Source organism: Pristiophorus japonicus, chromosome 6, assembly GCF_044704955.1.
Source record: "Pristiophorus japonicus isolate sPriJap1 chromosome 6, sPriJap1.hap1, whole genome shotgun sequence".
Classification (NCBI taxonomy): Eukaryota; Metazoa; Chordata; class Chondrichthyes; family Pristiophoridae; genus Pristiophorus; species Pristiophorus japonicus.
The window spans coordinates 126,179,651-126,201,785 of record NC_091982.1 but is presented as its reverse complement, the minus strand read 5'-3'; the positions used below and the strand labels follow the sequence as shown (position 1 = coordinate 126,201,785).

The 22,135-nt window shown below is 48.8% G+C and overlaps 1 protein-coding gene across 1 annotated transcript in view; it reads right to left on the bottom strand.

Annotated features, from left to right (window-relative positions):
* Positions 1-22,135, bottom strand: part of btk (Bruton agammaglobulinemia tyrosine kinase) — a 246,947-nt gene that overhangs the window by 144,317 nt on the left and 80,495 nt on the right. Inside the window, exons 7-10 of the mRNA XM_070882169.1 lie at positions 12,487-12,656; positions 11,631-11,693; positions 10,357-10,411; positions 5,363-5,442 (exon numbers count right to left, since the gene is read on the bottom strand). Coding sequence (XP_070738270.1) covers positions 5,363-5,442; positions 10,357-10,411; positions 11,631-11,693; positions 12,487-12,656 — 368 coding nt within the window. The remainder of the gene's footprint in view (positions 1-5,362; positions 5,443-10,356; positions 10,412-11,630; positions 11,694-12,486; positions 12,657-22,135) is intronic.

Genomic DNA, 22,135 nt, shown 5'->3' with positions numbered 1-22,135 from the left:
TCACTGACGGTGGTGTGAGCTCCATCTCATGGTCTTCTTCAGGTTCCTCCGTATCAATGCTGAACCTTTTTTTTTACTTGGTCCAGATGCTTACAGCATATCTGACCATTGTTGAGTTTTACCACGATGACCCTATTCCCCTCTTTGCCAATTACAGTGCCCTCAAGCCATTTGGGCCCCATGGCGTGATTGAGGACGAATACAGGATCATTTATTTCTATACATCTCCTCCTCGAATTACGGTCATGGTACTCGTTTTGGGACTGGCGCTTGCCCTCAACTATGTCGGTCAGGACTGGGTGAATGAGGGACAACCGAGTTTTGAGTGTCCGTTTCATGAGTAGCTCTGAAAGCGGGACCCCCGTGAGCGAGTGCGGTCGGGATCTATAGGCCAGCAGGAGGCGTGATAGGCGGCATTGTAGGGAGGGTCCTTGAATCCGGAGCATACATTGCTTAATGATTTGGACCGCACGTTCCGCCTGGCCATTGGAGGCCGGCTGGAACGGCGCTGTCCTGACGTGGTTGATGCCATTGCCCGACATAAACTTCCGGAATTCGTAGCTTGTGAAACATGGGCCATTATCATTAACCAGGATGTCCGGCAAGCCATGGGTTGCGAAGATCGCACATAGGCTTTTCGCGGTAGTGGATGTCGTGCATGAATTCAGAATGCTGCATTCGATCCATTTCGAGTACGCATCTACCACAATAAGGAACATCTTTCCCATGAACGGGCCCGCGTAGTCTACATGAATGCGTGACCATGGCCTGGTGGGTCAGGGCCATGGGCTGAGCGGGGCCTCCCTGGGGGCATTACCCAGCTGGGCACACGTCGTGCACCTGCATACACAGTGTTCCAGGTCTGAATCAATTCCAGGCCACCGGGCAACGGCCTTCATCATCACAATGCCTGGGTGCTCGCTGTGGAGTTCCCTGATGAATGCCTCCCTGCCCTTCTGGGGCATAACTACTCGGCTGCCCCATAGTAGGCAGTCGGCTTGGATGGAGAGCTCGTCCATCTGTCTGTGGAATGATCTAACCTCCTCAGCGCATGCTCCGTGTGTGGGCGCCCAATCCCCAGTCAGGACACATTTCTTAATCAGGAATAGGAGGGGATCTCTGTTTGTCCAGATTTTGATCTGGCGGGCTGTGATGGAGGAGCCTGTGCTGTCAAAGACATCGACAGCCATGACCATCTCGGCGCTTTGCTCCGCTGCCCTCTCAGTGGTGACCAGTGGAAGCCTGTTGATTGCGTTTGCACAATTTTCAGTGCCTGGCCGATGCCGGATGGAGTCGTCATAAGCAGCCAGTGTGAGGGCCCATCGCTTAATGCGAGCTGATGCGCTGGCATTGACAACCTTACTGTCTGACAACAGGGATGTTCATGGCTTATGGTCCGTCTCTAATTCAAACTTCCTATCAAAGAGGTACTGATGCATTTTTTTTTTACACCATAGACACATGCAAGCGCTTCCTTCTCGACCATCCCATATCCCTGTTCTGCTTGAGCGCGCGACCTGGAGGCATAAACCACAGGTTGGAGTTGCCCCTCAGCATTGCCCTGGTGCAACACGCACCCAATCCCATAGGATGATACATCACATGTCAGAACCAATTTTTTACAGGGGTCATAGAGGGTCAACAACTTGTTTGAACAAAGTAGGTTTCGCGCCCGATCAAAAGCCCGTTCCTGACAGTCCCTCCAAAACCAATCACAACCCTTACGCAGGAGCGCGTGTAGCGGCTCCAACAACGTGCTCAAGTTCAGCAGAAAGTTCCCGAAATAGTTCAACAGTGTCAGGAATGAACGCAACTCCGATGTGTTGCAGGACCTGGGTGCTCGTCGAATCACCTGTTTTGGATTCGGTGGGCCGAATCCCATCTGCAGCAACCCTCCTGCCCAGAAACTCAACCTCAGGAGCTAAGAACATACATTTAGACTTCTTGAGTCGCAGGCCTACCCAGTCCAGTCAGCGTAGCACCTCCTCCAGGTTGTGGAGGTGTTCCTCGGTGTCTCAACCCGTGATGAGGATGTCGTCCTGGAATACGATCGTTCCAGGAATGGATTTGAGCAGGCTTTCCATGTTTCGTTGAAAAATCGCGACCGCTGATCGAATGCCAAACAGGCACCTGTTGTAAACGAACAGTCCCTTGTGTGTGGTGATGGTGGTCAGTAGTTTAGATTCGTCGGCCAGTTCCTGGGTCATATAGGCTGAAGTGAGGTCCAATTGGTGAACAGCTTGCCGCCTGCCAGTGTGGCGAAAAGGTCCTCCGCTCTCGGGAGCGGGTATTGATCTTGTAGGGACACCTGATTGATGGTGGCCTTGTAGTCGCCACAGATCCTGACAGAGCCATCCGCTTTTAGGACGGGAACGATGGGGCTTTCCCAGTCGCTGAATTCAAGGGGCGAGATGATGCCCTCTCTCAACAGCCGGTCCAATTCGCTCTCGATTTTTTCCTGCATCACATACGACACCGCTCTGACTTGATGGTGCACTGGCCTGGCGTCCGGGGTGATGTGTATCACTACTTTAGTGCCTCTGAAAGTCCCAACGCCAGGTTGGAATAGTGAATCGAATTGTTGTAGGACTTGTGAGCACGAACTTCGCTCCACAGATGACATTGCGTGAACATCCCCCATTTTCAGTTCATCTCGGCTAACCAGCTCCTCCCCAACAGTGCGGGACCATTGCCCGGGACAATCCAGAGCGGCAGCCGATTCACTAACCCATTGTGTGTGACAGCCAACATTGCACTGCCTAGCACCGGAATGATTTCTTTAGTGTAAGTCCGTAATTGTGTCTGAATACGTGCTAATGTGGCCATAGCTTCTTAAATTGCTGAACGCCCATGAGTGACTGGGTGGCCCCCCGTGTCCAGCTCCATGTGCACTGGGATACCGTTTAATAAAACCCTCATCATCATTGGTGGCGTTTTGGTGTTTGAACTGTGAATATTCGCCACATGGACCCGCTGAACCTCGGCATCCATCGATTTGTCCCAAAAATCATCCTGCCTCACAGAACCCTCTTCCGCCTCATATATTAGTCTGGTTGCAGACTTCCTGCACATTCGAGCTAAGTGGCCACTGAGATTGCAGTTCCTGCAGACAAACTATTGAAATCTGCAAGATCTAGCTGAGTGTTTTTCCCCACACCTCCAACATGAGTTAAAGATTCCATTGTTGAGGACAAAGGGACTATGGTCAGGCATTCTGTGCTGGCTGTCCCTTTGACTGCTCTTGAGTACCCTATTAGTGGGTGTCAATGGCCCCATCCCGGGCCGCATTGTCCACTGTGATGGCGTGAATGTCCGTTCAGCCTGCCATTGTCTCTGTTGAAGTCCTACTCTGGGGTCTATTGCTGCCTGGGGAGTGTCGGATTGCCCCAGCCTGCCTGCGGGGCTCTGAGTCGCATTGATGATATTGACTCCCTGATCCAGCGCCGTATTGGGGGCAGAATTGCGCGCGTATATTATTTTCGTCTCTTCCTCCCGTGCCATGAAAGTTTGAGCCATCAACGCCACCGCTTCCAAGTCAAATCCTTGGTCTCAATTAATTTGTGGAAGATTCCCGCATGACCGATGCCCTCGATGAAGAAGTCCCTTAGCATCTCCCCCCTGCAGGCGTCTGTGAACTTACAGAGGCTGGCCAAACGCCAGAGGTCCGCTACAAAGTCCGGTATGCTCTGCCCTTCATAACGTCGGTGGGTGTAAAATCTGTGTCGGGCAATATGTAAGTTGCTCGCCAGTTTGAGGTGCTCCCCAATCAATTTGCTAAGTTCCTCAAAAGTTTTGTCAGCCGGCTTTTCGGGTGTTAGTAAGTCCTTCATGACCACGTAAGTCTTTGGTCCGTAGCTGGTCAAAAGATGAGCCCTTCGCTTGTCGGCCGCTGCATCTCCCAGTCATTCTTTCGTAACGAAGCTTTGCTGAAGCCTCTCGACAAAATTGTCCCAGTCTTCCCCAACGCAGTACCGTTCCTCTGTGCTACCGGTGGCCATTCTCGTGGGTCGTGAAATCCCGTTTCTCGTCGCCAATGTAAAGTCCTTACTCTACAGCATGAAACCACACGAGGCACATTCTGGGGACAAGATCACTCTGTGACCTTGACTCTTTATTCACAGGATTCAAGATAAACCTGACCCTGCGTGGGACCTCCCTTTATATACCTGGGTGATCAGGTATGGGCAGTCTCCCACACGTTTACCCCTTGTGGTCAAGGTGTGCATCTCGGTTGAGTGTGTACAGTAATATAGTGGTGTTACATTGTGGTTACATACATGACACCTCCCACCACCCCCCCCCCATCTCCCCCCCACTCAGCCCCCCTACCCACACTCAGTCCCCCTCCCCCACCCCACGCCCCCACACGCAGCCCCCCTCCCCCACCCCCACACTCAACTGTCCTTGCCCGGTCTGACCTAAACGTGACTCCAGTCCCAAACCAACCTGGGTGACTGATTTGGTTTAGCGAGCCACTCAGTGATATCAAAGTAAGTCCAGCATCACCTTCGCAGGACAGCAGATGGGCAATAAGTGTCAGCCTTGCCAGCAATGGCCACATCTGGGGAATGAATTCGAAGTGATTCAGGGCGAACTGCTTTAGCAACAATTTCACGGTTCACCATCAGCTCATGGAATGAAGTGTGAGTGCGGGTGGGACAACAGGAAACTGCAGCAGGTTTCGAAAGGGAATGGCCAAGTTTCAGCATCTGAAGAGAGTCACGTTGCTGAAATGTTATCAATCTCAGAGGATGGCCATTTTCTCACTAGAAGAGAGAAGATTGAGGGGTGATGTGATTGGTGTTTTTAGCATTCTCGAGGGATTGGAGTTTGCCGACCATGACAAGCTGTCTCACCGTGTCTAGAACAGTAGAACCAGAGGACACGGCCTGCGATTGAAGGGGGTAAATTCAAAACCAATCTGTGGATATTTCAGTGAGTGAGTGGTCAATCTGTGGAACAGGTTCCCCAGGGAGACGGTGGGAGCAGTTAGTGTTGATTCATTCAAATGTAAGTCAGATAAATTTCAGAAAATAACATTTGGGATCCAGTATATGAGCAATTTAGGACCGAGCGTGTGGTGAGTGTAATGTGTGTGGGAGGAACAGATGACTTTGGACCTTCACCACTGGAGTTTCCTTGCCTCATGTCTGGGTCTGATGTAGACTCATTGATAGAGATTGATGGCCGTGATTGGTTGCCCATCATGTGACTGCCAGGATGGGAGGTGATCGATCGGAACCTGAGTCTTTTTACCTTCAGCAATCCCTTTGATCCAATGTTACTGCACTGGGCTTGTGGCCAGTGTTCTGTCTGAAGTCTGTTATGTTATTGAACAATTAAGCAGTGGAGTTCGACCTACCCTGGTGCTTTACTGAAGACAGACATTGTGTATTTCCCAGCCTGACTCGAGTCCCTGAGCAGGAACGCGCCTTCCTTACCCTAGGGAAGAAACACAGATTACTGCAATCAGGGGTTAAACAATCGCACACAAGACCCAAGAGCCTCAACATCTCACAGATTAAGGTTAAAAACAAAGCCATTATTTTTTTTAAAAGACAGGAATTTAGTGTTTGCTGGGGTGACTCACTGCTACAGTAAGGACACAAGAGCATCGCTCGAGGGATTGGGTGATCGGAAGCCAGCCCAGGCTCAGGAGATAAAGAGTGAGCAGAGACTCACGGGAGCAACAAGGCCACACAGTCTCCAACCAACTCCCACGGAGCAGGCCCACACTCCCAACCAGCTCCCATGGAGCGGGCCCACACGCCCAACCAGCTCCAGTCTGGGCCCCAGGGCAACACATTCCAAACACTGAGCTCCCTGTGCCAGCAATTCACACAATGTACTGCATGACAGACTGAGATCCTTACAGGCTGTCAGTTACAAACAAAGGTCACATCACTGCAGGTAACGGAAAACTATATTCATAGAGTAGGGAAATCTTCAACAATTGGTGCCCTGGACAGTTTTACTCTGTATTTAACCCCATGCTGTGCCTGCCCTGGGAGTGTTTGATGGGACAGTGTAGAGGGAGCTTTACTCTGTATCTAACCCGTGCTGCACCTGCCCTGGGAGTGCTTGATGGGACAGTGTAGAGGGAGCTTTACTCTGTATCTAACCCGTGCTGCACCTGCCCTGGGTGTGTTTGATGGGACAGTGTAGAGGGAGCTTTACTCTGTATCTAACCCCGTGGTGTACCTGCCCTGGGAGTGTTTGATGGGACAGTGTAGAGGGAGCTTTACTCTGTATCTAACCCGTGCTGTACCTGCCCTGGGAGTGTTTGATGGGACAGTGTAGAGGGAGCTTTACTCTGTATTTAACTCGTGTTGTACCTGCCCTGGGAGTGTTGGATGGGACAGTGTAGAGGGAGCTTTACTCTGTATCTAACCCCGTGGTGTACCTGCCCTGGGAGTGTTTGATGGGACAGTGTAGAGGGAGCTTTACTCTGTATCTAACCAGTGCTGTACCTGCCCTGGGAGTGTTTGATGGGACAGTGTAGAGGGAGCTTTACTCTGTATCTAACCCGTGCTGTACCTGTCCTGGGAGTGTTTGATGGGACAGTGTAGAGGGAGCTTTACTCTGTATCTAACCCGTGCTGCACCTGCCCTGGGAGTGCTTGATGGGACAGTGTAGAGGGAGCTTTACTCTGTATCTAACCCGTGCTGCACCTGCCCTGGGTGTGTTTGATGGGACAGTGTAGAGGGAGCTTTACTCTGTATCTAACCCCGTGGTGTACCTGCCCTGGGAGTGTTTGATGGGACAGTGTAGAGGGAGCTTTACTCTGTATCTAACCCGTGCTGTACCTGCCCTGGGAGTGTTTGATGGGACAGTGTAGAGGGAGCTTTACTCTGTATTTAACTCGTGTTGTACCTGCCCTGGGAGTGTTGGATGGGACAGTGTAGAGGGAGCTTTACTCTGTATCTAACCCCGTGGTGTACCTGCCCTGGGAGTGTTTGATGGGACAGTGTAGAGGGAGCTTTACTCTGTATCTAACCCGTGCTGTACCTGCCCTGGGAGTGTTTGATGGGCCGTGTTGATTTGGCAACTGCTGACCTATGAGTGAACAATATTAACACTTTAACACTGCTGACACACTGGGCTCGACTTTCCATTAGTTTTGCATCGATACCGCCCACTTAACGCCCAGATATCGGCCATTTAGCAACAAAATGGAAACTAACGCCCATGTATTAATCACTTATTGCGCAGCGTTACTTTTGGCATGTACTTAACGCCGAGATTTAATAATACTGCTCACCCATTTTTTTTTGCTGTAAAGACCAGAATGGGACAAACTAATGCCCATAATATCGCTGACGTAACTTTCGGCACCTCACCCACATATCGCCGAAAATATCGCTCGCCGAAAAATCCGCTGAGAAAAAGTTGCTCCCACCTGAACGAGACCCAGCGGTATGGACGCCATTTTGTAAATCGGAGGTCGGTTCATATAAAAGGCTGCTTCAGGTTCTGGGGAGCTTTGGTATACTGTGCAGTTCTTTTAAGGTGATGTGACCATCTGAACAAATATTTTATCATACTGTGGACGATTTGAATTTATTTTAGGTGTTTTAGTCGGTAAATTTATTGTTTGTGAACAAGAGGTATAATACTGATTGTGAGTGCAATGGGGCATGTCAATTCTCGATGACTACACACATGCTGGAGACTACAGATGACAGGAGGGATGTTGAAGAGCATTATGTGCCCAGTCTTCTTAAGTGGCAGACTGAAAACTTACACCCCACGCACTTATAGGGAGAAGCGGTTTTATCTGAGACAATGCGCAACAAGGTTATGTGAAATAAAAAACATTTAATGAGAACATTTGTATAAAATCATAACTATAACTGTAAAAAAACACCCCACCCCACAACAACGTGATGACATTTATATAATTCATTAAATTTTTCACATTTCCAACAAAACTTTACAAACATCGAACACAAATGGAAAGAAACAAGGTTCCCCCTCCCCCCTTTACCTCCCAACAAAATAGCAGCAACAACATTAAAATACTGTGACCAATAGAACACCTGCAGCCATGCACCTCACTCCCCCCCCCCCCGCTCCCGCTTCTCCTCACCACCTTTACCCCTTCCCCTGCAGACTCCAAGTCGCCTTGCCGAAGAGCTCCTCAGGCGATGCTTCATTGGGGGGGATGACGGCAGATCCGCTGGTTGGTGGGTTATGGGAGAGGACAGTCCCGAGGTGGGAACGTCCTCCGGGCCAGAAGCAAGATCTTCCTCCTGGTTCTCATGTGTCGTTGGCAATGGGGGTGGGGCACCTTGGGGTGCAGTGCCACGCTCCAGGACCACTGGGAGGCCTCTGCCACCAGTGTTCCTGGCTATCAGCTCCAGGGCCTCCGCCATCCACGGCACGTACTCCGGTAAGGTGGCGGACATGCTGGCCAGCTGGTGGGATATGCCCCCTATTGTCTGGAGGATCTGCTGACCTATTTCAACACTCCTCCTGGACAAGTGTACCATGTCCCCGCTCAGATCTGCCACTTGTGGAGCAGTCCTGCTGCGTTGAACCAAATTCCGCGGGGTCGGCACCATCATGGAGACACTTCGGGTGCCCTGAGGCAAGGTGCTTGTGCCCACTCCCTCCATGGTGGATGTGGGATGGACATATGAGGTCGAGATGTCATCGGTGTCGAATGGCTAATGGAGCTTGTCGATGCAGGCTCCTCAAAGTCGGCACTGTCATCCGTGGAGAATGCACCCAGCAGATCCACGGGTGAGAATTGGGGCTCCTCAGCACCAGACTGATGATCCCCCGGTGAGTCCGCTCCTGTGCCCCCACCTTCTGGCCTCTGTGGCCTTGCCTGGGGCCGCGCTTCTGGCTGAGCTGCAAAACACAAATGAGGTTATTAGAGAAGGGACTGCTAGGGTCATAAGGTGAGTCCAGCGCTACACACAGCATATGCACGACAAAAGCATCACCGCTATCAACATCACAGACATCACATTTCATGGCCATCACCAAATTCTGCATTGCAATGATTCTCATGAGGCCATCATTATTTAGTGAACACTTTTATCATTCATCTATCATATATTATTGTTCAGATATCAGTGGGTGTGACATCTATTGACTTTACATCACACAATGGTGTATACTTTACTCACGTGGCATCACATCAGGTTCTGCTGCTGCTTGTGTGGCCGACCGGGGGTGGGTCCCCACTCATGCCAGCACCCGCTCCTCGATGTCGGTGAGCTCGACCCCCCCACCCGTTCGCCTCTGCTCAGCCCTTGGAAAGCTTCTTCTGTAAAAGATAACAACAGCACGACATGGCATGAGATCATTGCATGAGATCCTTGCTAGATACTGCCACAGAGACTGATACAACACATAACCAACAGATATAATCATGTTTATTATGAAAATTATTATTTACCTAAAGATACACTGTCACCGCAGGCTTTGAGCAAAATATTCCCGGTATAAGTGCAAGACATCACATCTGATTTTAATCAATCATTACACTTACAATTCAAATTATATAAGTATATAAGTAAATATAAATAAATGTAATACTTACTCTGGCGGATCCGACAAGGTCGTTCCATCACTTTCGGCACAGGTTGCCCTCACGCACCACATGCATCGCCAACGAGATCACCTTGGCTATCTCGACTCAAATCTTCTGGTACACCTTCGGGGTGGGCTTCCCACGCCCACCCCGGGTAAATTGACACCAGCGTGACTCCACCTCCTGCAGGAGGGAGGCATTTGCCTCGTCAGAGAATCTCTGAGCTCGTTTTCATCTTCCCACTTCGAGCTCCTCTCCCATCTCACTGCTTTCGCCAGTGCCCTCACCCTTCACATCGTGCTGTGTCACCTCCTGCATGCTTTCCATTTTAATTATATTTTTTTTCCCAAATCTCCGTGCAAACAACGTTATTTGTGCTCTCAATTCTTTTTGCTGCTGGTAAATCTCTTTCCTACCTCCCACAACAGCCAAACAACCACACACCACACCCACACATGCTTTCAATTCCTCTCTGCTCCCTCTCTCTCTCTCCTCTTCTGTGCATGTATTGATGACCCCTGACCTCCTGAATCGCGGGAAACGACCATTGCCATGGCGTTGCTATGGACACCGACATTTTACGGCAGAAGTGCAAAAAATTTACCGTTAACGCCCATTTAACATCACTCGTGGTAACACCCATTTTATAAAGTGGGAAGTTGGGGTTTTGAAAATGGGCGATAATCCGGCGATCTCAAAACCCATAATAAACGCCAACACTGGAAATAACGCCCATTTTTGGGCAATCTGCACAATAATGGAAAGCCTAGCCCAAAGTATTTTGAAGGTGAAAGGTAAATAATCATGGTTACCTCCTGTTTCAGAAGCTGCTCTGCTTTACTCCTCGTGATGTCTTTACTGTACCATCTGTGTGAACACAAGGCATAGGGAGCAGTGAGTATTCTTGGTCATGTGATAATCTGCTGCAGCTCGCTTGAATTTCTTCTTATTTATTTGTTGCCTAATTGTTCCTCGGGGAGTATGAGGTGTGTGGGAAGGGAGTACAAGTATCGCCAGCGAGGACCTCTCCTCGCCTATCTGACTTGGGCCTATCCTCAGGGCTTACTCCTGGTGCAGAAGCTGTGTCAGCCGTGGCACAGTGGGTAGCTCACTCGCATCTTGGTCAGACAGTCATGGGTTCAAGCCCCACTCCAGAAACACGAGCACGGAATACAGGCTGACACTCAAGGGCCATACTGAGGGAGTGCTGCACTGTCGGAGGGGCGGTACTGAGGGAGTGCTGCACTGTCGGAGGGGCGGTACTGAGGGAGTGCTGCACTGTCGGAGGGGCGGTACTGAGGGAGCGCTGCACTGTCGGAGGGGCAGTACTGAGGGAGCGCCGCACTGTCGGAGAGGCAGTACTGAGGAAGCGCCGCACTGTTGGAGGGGCAGTACTGAGGAAGCGCCGCACTGTCGGAGGGGCAGTACTGAGGGAGCACCGCACTGTCGGAGGGGCAGTACTGAGGGAGTGCTATCTATCGGATTAAATGTTAAACCAAGGCCCCGTCTGCTCTCAGGTGGACAAAAAAGATCCCATGGCTCTATTGGAAGAAGAGCCGGGGAGTCATCTACGGGCTAATATCCTGGCCAATATTAATCCTATAATCAACATCAGTAAAACAGATTATCTGGTCATTATCACAGTGCTGTTTCTGGGAGCTTGCTGTGTGCAAAATGGTTGTTGCATCGACTACATTACATTACAACAGTGACTACACTTCAAAAAGTACTTCATTGTCTGTGAAGTGTTTTGGGACATCCTGTGATCGTGAAAGGCGCTATAGAAATATCAGTTCTTTCTTTGTTTCTTCCTGTATCTTCTTGGGATGGGCTCCCACTGCCCGCCGAGAATCCTCCTCGTGGCCTGCTGTGAATGTGTACTCACTGGGGTCATGGTGGGGTGGGGTGCAGAGTGGGTGAGCAAGGAATTGTGCCCGAGTTACTGACAGACCAAGGTACCTGCACTCGATGGTAAGCCCGAGGGATGGCTTCGCACCAGCGCCTGGCAGGATTTCCCCCCTGCACAGCCTTCACCGAGACAAGGCTCTCCCCAACATCCCGCGACTCTCTCTGCTGCGTTACTTACTCATATGTTTCGATCTTGTTGACGGATTCCACCACGTAGTTACTGGGGATGAAACCTTCTTGCCTGCAGAGTGAATGAGAGAGTCCGGTCAGCCATTCCCGATCGTTTATCTACCCACCCAGCACTTGCTGAGCCCGGGCGGGTATCTGTCGGAGCACACTGCACACACACAGAATGCTTACCCACTGCATCCTCATTCCAACCACTTCCCCAGATCACAGGCCCAGGGACAAGGGTGGAAAGTAACCCCATCATCTGTAGCACACTGAACCCAATCTTTGCATACTGAACAATATGCATAAAAACAAATTCACTCGCGCACATTCTCTCTCTCGCGCACACACACACACACACCCTCACGCGCGCACACCCTTACGCGCGCACTCTCACGCGCGCACTCACACATGCAGACACGCTCACACTCACCTCATACACCACACACACTCAGATGATTTGTCTATTTCCAGCTCCAGGTAAACATTACAAGCTCAAGAGGAGAAAAAATAAAATTCTTCCAGTAAAAGTTTGAGATAAAACCAGAGGTCAACACTGTAAAATATAAAACAGGCGGAGAATAAATAAAGGGTAAAATTCCTTGCTAAAAGCTCCATCTCTCGTGGTCCTCCGACTCACTCCAGAAGGCAGACGGTGCTCCCAATGCAGCCCTGTCTACACAAATAGTCAGTCATGCTTGGCTCCACTTTGGCCCAGGTACTCTGAAGTGCTGTGGGTCTGGCACATGTGGGCCCAAGCCAGATTTCCCGTTCTTCCAGCGCCTGTTCCCCTCCTGCAGAGGGAGTCTGGGCTCCAGCCAAACACAATGCTTGTGACACTGAGACCATGATTCCAGGTTTACCCGCGAATGTCTCTAGCCTTCCACCAGTGTTGATCCAGGTCATCTAACACAAAGTATTCTTCATCTTTCCGAAGTGGCAGGTCATCGGGATTCATCATGTTGTAATCGTACAAGGCAACCACCACCTTCTTCGTCACTGAGCTTGGCTGGGGCAGGGCAGCACGTTTTATCTGGTTGAAGAGAAAGAGAATAACCATTACCAAATTACCATTAACTAGTTACTTAACAACCATTAACTAATTATTAACCAGTTAGTAAAGAACTATTAACTAGTTAGTTAACAACAATTAATTAATTACCATTAACTAGTTAGTAAAGAAACACAAACTAGTTAGTTAACAATGATGAATTAATTGTGCCTAATTAGCTAGAGCCATCAACAAATTACTAGCAACTAGTGAATGGTAACTAGTTAGTTAATAATCACTAATTGTCATTAACTAGTTAGTAAAGATCCATTAAGTAATTAGTTAACAACTATTGAGTAATTAACATTAACTAGTTAGTAAAGAGCCACTAACTGACAAGCAGGAATCAGTGCTGGGACCCCAATTATTTTCAATCTATATTAACGACTTGGAAGAAGGGACTGAGTGTATACGTAGCCAAGTTTGCTGATGATACAAAGATGGGAGAAAAAGCAATGTGTGAGGAGGACACAAAAATTCTGCAAAAGGACATAGACAGGCTAAGTGAATGGGCAAAAATTTGGCAGATGGAGTATAATGTTGGAAAGTGTGAGGTCATGCACTTTGGCAGAAAAAAATCAAAGAGCAAGTTATTATTTAAATGGAGAAAGATTACAAAGTGCCGCAGTACAGCGGGACCCTGGGGGTACTTGTGCATGAAACACAAAAGGTTAGTATGCAGGTACAGCAAGTGATCAGGAAGGCCAATGGTATCTTGGCCTTTATTACAAAGGGGATGGAGTATAAAAGCAGGGAAGTCTTGCTACAGCTGTACAGGGTATTGGTGAGGCCAAACTTGGAATACTGCGTGCAGTTTTGGTTTCCGTATTTACGAAAGGATATACTTGCTTTGGAGGCAGTTCAGAGAAGGTTCACTCGGTTGATTCCGGGGATGAGGGGGTTGACTTATGATGAAAGGTTGAGTAGGTTGGGCCTCTACTCATTGGAATTCAGAAGAATGAGGTGATCTTAGCGAAACGTATAAGATTATGAGGAGGCTTGACAAGGTGGATGCAGAGAGGTTGTTTCCAGTGATGGGGGAGACTAGAACTATGGGCGTGATCTTAGAATAAGGGGCCACCCATTTAAAACAGAGATGAGGAGGAATTTCTTCTCACAGAGGGTTGTAAATCTGTGGAATTTGCTGCCTCAGAGAGCTGTGGAAGCTGGAACATAGAATAAATTTAAGATAGAAATAGACAGTTTCTTAAATGATAAGGGATTAAAGGGTTTCGGGGAGCAGGCAGGAAAGTGGACCTGAGTCCATGATCAGATCAGCCATGATCTTATTGAATGGTGGAGCAGGCGCGAGGGGCCGTATGGTCTACTCCTGCTCCTATTTCTTATGTTCTTATGTTCATTGACTAATTAGCCCACTGATGGCAGTGTATGGGGGCATGTTGAGATGAAGCAGCGCTGTTAATCAGGTTACTCTCTATAACTGAGGGATTGTAGTTACATGGTCCACACAGCCTGAGGGGAGGGGGATTGTAGCCCCGCCCACTCCTGGGGAGGGGAATTGCAGCTCTGCCTATTCCTGTGGAGGGGGATTGTAGCCCCGCCCACTTCTGGGGAGGGTGATTGTGGCCCCACCCACTCCCGGGGAGGGGGAGTTTTGGCCCCGCCCACCCCTGGGGAGGGAGACTGTAGCCCCGCCCACTCCTGGGGAGGGAGACTGTAGCCCCACCCACTTCTGGGGTGGGGGACTGTAGCCCCGCCTACTCCTGGGAAGGGGATTGTAGCCCCGCCCACTCCTGGGGTGGGAGATTGTAGCCCCGCCCACTCCTGGGAAGCGAGACTGTAGCCCCACCCACTTCTGGGAAGGGGGACTGTAGCCCCGCCTACTCCTGGGGAGGGGGATTGTAGCCCCGCCCACTCCTGGGGTGGGAGATTGTAGCCCCGCCCACTCCTGGGGAGGGGACGGAGCAGTTAGGATAGAGTTGACTCAGTCCAGTTGTTACTGTGTGGGAAGAGCGATTGCTGGGAGATACTGCGTTGTTCCCCCAATGTATCATTGCTATTAATTATCATTAAACGCACTGGGCTAGAATACCCGCCTGTATTGTATCTGCTTGCAGGATTGGACCAGGGGTAAGTCTTCCTTCTACAGTGCAGAGGCATCACCCACTGAATATCCAGCTGGTGGGAGACTGTATATCCAGTGTGGGGGTCCGAGGGGTCGAATTCCTGCCCCGCAACACTTTGAAGAACAGCTTGGTTGCCCCAAGGTCACTTCATAAAACATACCATTTCAGACCTACCCTCCCCCGCATCCCCACCCAAGCCAACCAACATTTCTTGACCCTCATCTTCAGACCCTCACTTACCCGAGGACATCTGTGGCACAAGCAGCAGCACCATCTTTGTCTACTCTGCAGGCCTCACTGGTTTGGTGGACATAAGGCCAGAGCTCAATATCAGGCGTTCTTGAGCCTCAACTTTCAGGCAGAGTTTGTACCCAGCAGCCCTACTTCCCACCTCACTACTACCACCCCCCACCCGCCCCTGCACCCAAGAGAGACAGACACAGACTGTGAGATCGACAGACAGAGAGTGAGAGAGATATTGAGACTAAGCATCAGAGACAGACAGAGAGACAGTGCGAGAGACACGGGCCGGAATCTCCCCAGCCCTGCGAGTGCGTGTTTGGAGGCTGTGATTGACAGCGGGTCAGGATTCCGCACTGAACCCACCTCCGTGTGAGTTTCTGACCAATCAGATCAGTGTTCATATCGCAGACCCGACAGCAAGCAGCGGGACAGGTAATTAACATCATTACAAGGTACTTAAATGCTAGTTAGGAGGCTTAAAGTCAGGCACTTACAAAATGACCAACCTTTTGACTGGTTTGCTGTCCCTCGGGGAACATGCCAGGCAAGTATGTCGGGTTCTCAGTGACTCTCCACTGCAGGTGGGCAGAGGAAACATTACAAGGACACCCTCAAAGCCTTGCTGATAAAGTGCGACATCCCCACCGACACCTGGGAGTCCCTGGCCAAAGACCCCCGAAGTGGAGGAAGAGCATCTGGGAAGGTGCTGAGCATCTTGAGTCTCATCACCGAGAGCATGCAGAATGCAGGAAGGAGTGTGCGGCAAACCAGACTCCCCACCCACCCTTTCCTCCAACGACTATCTGTCCCAGCTGTGACAGAGACTGTAATTTCCGTATTAGACTTCAGTCACCTGAGAACTCACTTTTAGAGTGGAAGCAAGTCTTCCTCGATTTCACGGGACTGTCTATGATGATTGCTTTGGCTAGTTGACAGCTGCAGAAGTGGTATAAAAGCTACCATTTCACAGCTGTTCACTTTCCAATGTCAGAAGCTGGAGCCTTCGGGTTTTGGAAGAGACTTTTGAGCTGTATGCCCTTTGGAAGTGTTTGCAGTGAACTCTCTATTCACTGTCACCTCCTTGGAGCAATCTCTGTCACCACTGACAGATCGCTTCTGTCATCTCAACCTCACCTGCCATCTAGTCCATCAGCATCGATGCCCTTGAAAAAATCTTACCTTGGTCCTCAGAATCCCACCGCGATCAGCCCCAACACCAGACACACCAGCAGCACCAACAACAACACCAACCTTCTCCGCAATCACCTGATGCTGCACAGGACACAGGGCATCAGCACCCGACCATGTTGAAGCCTGGGAGGCCAGGGATGGCCTCACCATGGCCACATTTACTTCACTTCACACTGTGCACCCTGGCTGCCACATGATGTGCCAGGTTGGTACCACTCCACACCAGCACCATAAAGCATCCCTGCAATGCCCAAGCCATTCCTTTCACACTCCTCACCATTGTGGGAAGTACCGTTATGTCTCACCATTCACTGCAACTCACTAAGCCACTTCCAATGGTGCCCACAAATCTGTCCAAGAACATAAAGTGCTGAAAATAAAGATTTCAATGTTTGACAACACATCAACATTAACAATACATCAACATTGGCTAAAGGACCCAAGTGCCTATCCTTGTATGTTGTTAGTTGGTATGATTGGTTGAGTGTGAGGGTGGCTAGTTAGATGGGGAATAGAGAGAGAGAGGGATGGGTGGAGTGCAAGGTAAGTTGGTGTGAGTAAGGATATGTAGGGGTAGGGTAGGGAAGGCAGAGTGATGGGAATGTGATGAGTGGCACAGTGTGAGTTGAGTGTGGCTTTGCAGTAACGTTTCATGATCCAGAGATCATTAAATGATTTGCACCACTGCAGCCTGGTCCTCCTGACCACATCCCTGCTCGTGCCCTCCTGTGCAATGTGCAACCAGGCTGCGTTGGTGTCCTGGGAAGGTCTCTTCCGTCCATGGGAAGGGAAGAGGACCTCCCTGAGTGTTGTGATTCCCTCCATTAGCATCTGGAAGGAGTGATGGGTGAGCCTGGGTGCAGCCTTGCCCCTCTGTGCTAATTGTCAGTGTTTGCAGCACCTCAATGCTGTAGAACACTGACAGCACAACTGTCAAGAGCAATGTAGGCATTGTCCCTTTCAGGAAACCAGCTGATGACACGCCATCAAATGACATCATCAGACCCGCTTGCTCTTAATTGGCTGGGAAACCTGCAGGGCGGGGTTAACAAACTCAATCATCGGAAGATTCAGGACAGAGAGCGGGTTCGAGTCAGTAGCGGGATTACCACATGCCATCAACACCGGCCACATTGATCCCACCCGTGTGTGGAGAAACTGCAGCCATGGAGTGAGACAGAGAGAGAGGCAGGTAGAGGGAGAGAGACAGAGAGAGAGAGGCAGGTAGAGGGAGAGAGACAGAGAGGGAGAGACAGACAGTGAGACAGAGAGAGTGAGAGGGAGAAAGGGAGAGGGAGAGAGAGATAGACAGTGACAGAGGCAGACAGAGAGAGAGACAGAGAGGGAGAGAGGGAGAGACAGACAGACATACAGTCAGTGAGACAGAGAGAGAGAGAGCGAGACAGTGTCAGAGGCAGACAGAGTGAGAGAGAGACAGAGAGGAAGAGACAGACAGACAGACATACAGACAGTGAGACAGAGAGAGAGTGAGAGAGAGAGCGAGACAGTGACAGAGGCAGACAGTGAGAGAGACAGAGAGGGAGAGACAGACAGACACATACAGACAGAGAGAGTGAGAGAGAGAGAGAGAGAGAGAGAGCGAGACAGTGTCAGAGGCAGACAGAGTGAGAGAGAGACAGAGAGGAAGAGACAGACATACAGACAGTGAGACAGAGAGAGTGAGAGAGAGAGCGAGACAGTGACAGAGGCAGACAGTGAGAGAGACAGAGAGGGAGAGACAGACAGACACATACAGACAGTGAGACAGAGAGAGTGAGAGCGAGAGAGAGAGAGAGCGAGACAGTGTCAGAGGCAGACAGAGTGAGAGAGAGAGACAGAGAGGAAGAGACAGACAGTGAGACAGAGAGAGTGAGGGGGAGAGCCAGACAGACAGAGACAGACAGTGAGAGAGAGAGTGAGAGAGAGAGTGAGGGGGAGAGAAAGAGACAGACAGTGACAGAGGCAGACAGAGAGAATGAGAGTGTGACAGCGAACATAAGAACATAAGAAATAGGAGCAGGAGTAGGCCAGATGGCCACTTGAGCCATTTAATAAGATCATGGCTGATCCGATCATGGACTCAGCTCCACTTCCCTGCCCGCTCCCCATAACCCCTTATCCTCTTATCGCTCAAAAATCTGTCGATCTCCGCCTTGAATATATTCAATGACCCAGCCTCCACAGCTCTCTGGGGCAGAGAATTCCACAGATTTACAATCCTCAGAGAAGAAATTCCTCCTCATCTCAGTTTTAAATGGCCAGCCCCTCATTCTGAGACTTGGTCCCCTAGTTTTAGTTTCCCCTATGAGTGGAAACATCCTCTCTGCACCCACCTTGTCAAGACCTCTCATTATCTTATATGTTTCGATAAGATCACCTCTCATTCTTCTGAATTCCAATGTGTATAGGCCCAACCTACTCAACCTATTTTCATAAGTCATCTCCGGAATCAACCTAGTGAACCTTCTCTGAACAGCCTCCAATGCAAGAATATCCTTCCTTAAATACGGAGACCAAAACTGTACGCAGTACTCTAGGTGTGGCCTCACCAATACCCTGTACAGTTGTAGCAGGACTTCTCTGCTTTTATACTCCATCCCCCTTGCAATAAAGGCCAACATTCCATTGGCCTTCCTGATTACTTGCTGTACCTGCATACTAACCCTTTGTGTTTCATGCACAAGTACCCCCAGGTCCCTCTGTACTGCGGCACTTTGCAATTTTTCTCCATTTAAATTATAATTTGCTTTCTATATTTTTTGTCAAAGTCGATAACCTCACATTTTCCTACATTATACTCCATCTGCCAAATTTTTGCCCACTCACGTAGCCTGTCTATATCCCTTTGCAGATTTTTTGTGTCCTCCTCACAATTTGCTTTCCCATCCATCTTTGTGTCATCAGCAAACTTGGTTACATTACACTCAGTCCCTTCATCCAAGTCATTAATATAGATTGTAAATAGTTGGGGACCCAGCACTGATCCCTGCGGCACCCCACTAGTCACTGTTTGCCAACCAGGAAATGACCCATTTATCCCGACTCTCTGTTTTCTGTTCGTTAGTCAATCCTCTATTCATGCGAATATATTACCCCCAACCCCGTGAGCTTTTATCTTGTGCAGTAACCTTTTATGTGGCACCTTATCGAATGCCTTCTGGAAATCCAAATACACCACATCCACTGGTTCCCCCTTATCCACCCTGTTCGTTACATCCTCAAAGAGCTCCAGCAAATTTGTCAAACATGATTTCCCCTTCATAAATCCATGCTGACTCTGCTTGATTGAAATATGCTTTTCCAAATGTCCCGCTACTGCTTACTCAATAATGGGTTCCAGCATTTTCCCAACAGATGTTAGGCTAACTGAGCGAGAGACAGACAGTGAGACAAACAGTGAGAGAGACTGTAATGTCTGTAAGCTTGTCATGTTTGTAGCTCCACACTGTGGATGGTGGTCGTATTGTGTACTGCAACTGCAGAGTAATAATATTCAGCACCAGGCTGTTCCGGAGGCTTCCGACAGAGCTGCCTGCCATGTTAGGAAGCTGTGTGTGCTGTGTTCTGTGAATATATCACAGTTGGTGATGAGATGGGATTTTCGGATGATTTAAAGCTTAAATTTTGTTGGTGAAGGATTCAGCCAGCCGACAGAGAGACTTTGGAAGATTCTGTCTTTGGAAATAGCTACAAAATCCGAGGTAAAATACAGCACATGATGTGAACAGCTAGAGATTAAAATGGCAGGTGTAATGGGACATTTGGGTGAATATAGACATGACCGGGAACGTTTTAAAGCGTATGTGGATCAGCTAGAAATGTATTTCACTGCAAATAACATAATCGAAGTTCCAGACAATGCAGTCCAGAACCGGGCTGTGTTGGAACGTAAGAAAGCGAACTTCTTATCGGAGGCAGGTCCGGCATTGTACGAAACCCTTGTAAATCTGCTTGTGTCTGACGAGCCAAAGGACACAATGCTTAAAGAGATTTTAACAAAGCTGGAGCAGCACTATAATCCCAAACCATTAGAATTTGCTGAAAGCTATCATTTTGGGATTCAGAATCAAAAGGCTGATGGAAGTATCAGTGATTACATCGTAGCATTAAAAAAGCTATTGATGCACTGTAATTTTGGAAACTTTCAAAACCGAGCATTACGGGATCGTTTTGTTTGTGGAGTGAAAAATGATGCAATCAGAAGGAAGGTATTGATGACGGATGACTTGACTTTTGAGATTGCTTGTCAGACAGCGAGATCGATGGGCATGGCCGAACAATATTCCTGAGAATTAAATAATAATTACGGTCGTAAATCACCTGCAGGTTCAAAGTAAAAGACGGTGGGGGCCCAAAGTCTCAGAAACTGGAAATTCTAACAGAGCGTCGAAGTCGTGCTATAGGTGCCTGGGACAACACATTGCTCAAAGTTGTCCATACATGAAGGCAGAGTGTTCTTCTGCAGAATGATTGGGCATCTTGCGAAGACATACCAACTGAAGGGTAAATCAGCATTCAAAGCTATGAATCCAGCTATCAGCGTTCAAAGCTATGAGTAGAAATCCCAAGAGACTCCATAGCATGGAAGAACACAACAGGACGAGGAGATGGAGATGTTAGAGTTGCACGACATCAGGAGCACGAGGTTAACGGACAGCGATTCGGAAAGCATCAAAATCCAAATAGCTGTTGCGGGATTCAAGATACCAATGGAAATTGACACAGGTACATCCGTGAGTGTAATACCGGAGTCGCTGTACCTTGAAAATTGCGTGATTTCCAACTGGAGAAATCCAAGATAGAGCTGCGAGGCTACTCGGAAGAGAAAATTCCTGTGGTAGGCCATATCACTGTACCGGTGAAATATAAAGATCAATTTCAGAACTTGCCTCTAATAGTAGTGAAAGGAGACAAGACTGCCTTACTAGGAAGAAATTGGTTGAGCTCACTGAAGCTGGATTGGAGTAAGATTTTCTGTGTGGAGGCGAGATTTTCATCAACGGATGAGTTATCAAGAAGTATCTGAAGATGTTCTGTGAAACGGGCAGTCCGATCCAAGGCTTCAAGGCAAGTGTCAGGGTACAGAAGGACGCTAGATCGGTTTACTACAAGCCACGTTCCGTACCATATGCACGCAAGGAAAAAGTTGAGCAAGAACTCAAAAGACTAGAGACTGAGAACATTATTTGTATGATAGATCGATGTAATTGGGCTACACCCATTGTTGTTGTACCTAAGTCCGATGGTAAGGTAAGATTGTGTGGTGATTATAAAGTAACCGTAAACCAGGTTCTAGAGGGTAATGTCCCAATACATTACCGAATATAGAAGATTTGTTCACAACACTGACAGGTGGTCAGATCTTCTCAAAACTGGATCTTATGAATGCCTACTTACAGCTTGAACTAGATGAGGAGTCCAAGTCATATTTGACTATAAATACTCATCGAGGCCTATATCAATTTAATAGGCTACCGTTTGGAGTGTCTTCCACCCCTGCCATATTCGAAGGGGTGATGAACCAGATTTTGCAAGGTATTGAAGGGATAGTATGGATGACATTCTAATTTCAGTACCAAATAGGCAAATTCATAATAACATATTGAATGAAGTCCTCAAACGGCTAGAGAAGCACAGAGTACGAGAGTCTGCTCGTAAGTGTGAGTTATTTATAAACTCAGTGGAGTACTTAAGGTACAGAGTAGACAAAGATGGTTTACAACCGACCAAGGAAAAACTGCATGCAATCAGAAATGCACCCACTTCCAGGAATGTCACTGAACTTCATTCATTCTTGGGTCTTTTGAACTATTATCGGAAGTTCCTACCAAATTTGGCTACAGTATTACATCCACTGGATGAACTTTTGAAAAAACAGGTCCATTGGATGGTCAAAAAAATGCGATACAGCATTCAAGAAGTATAAAAGCAAATTGGTAG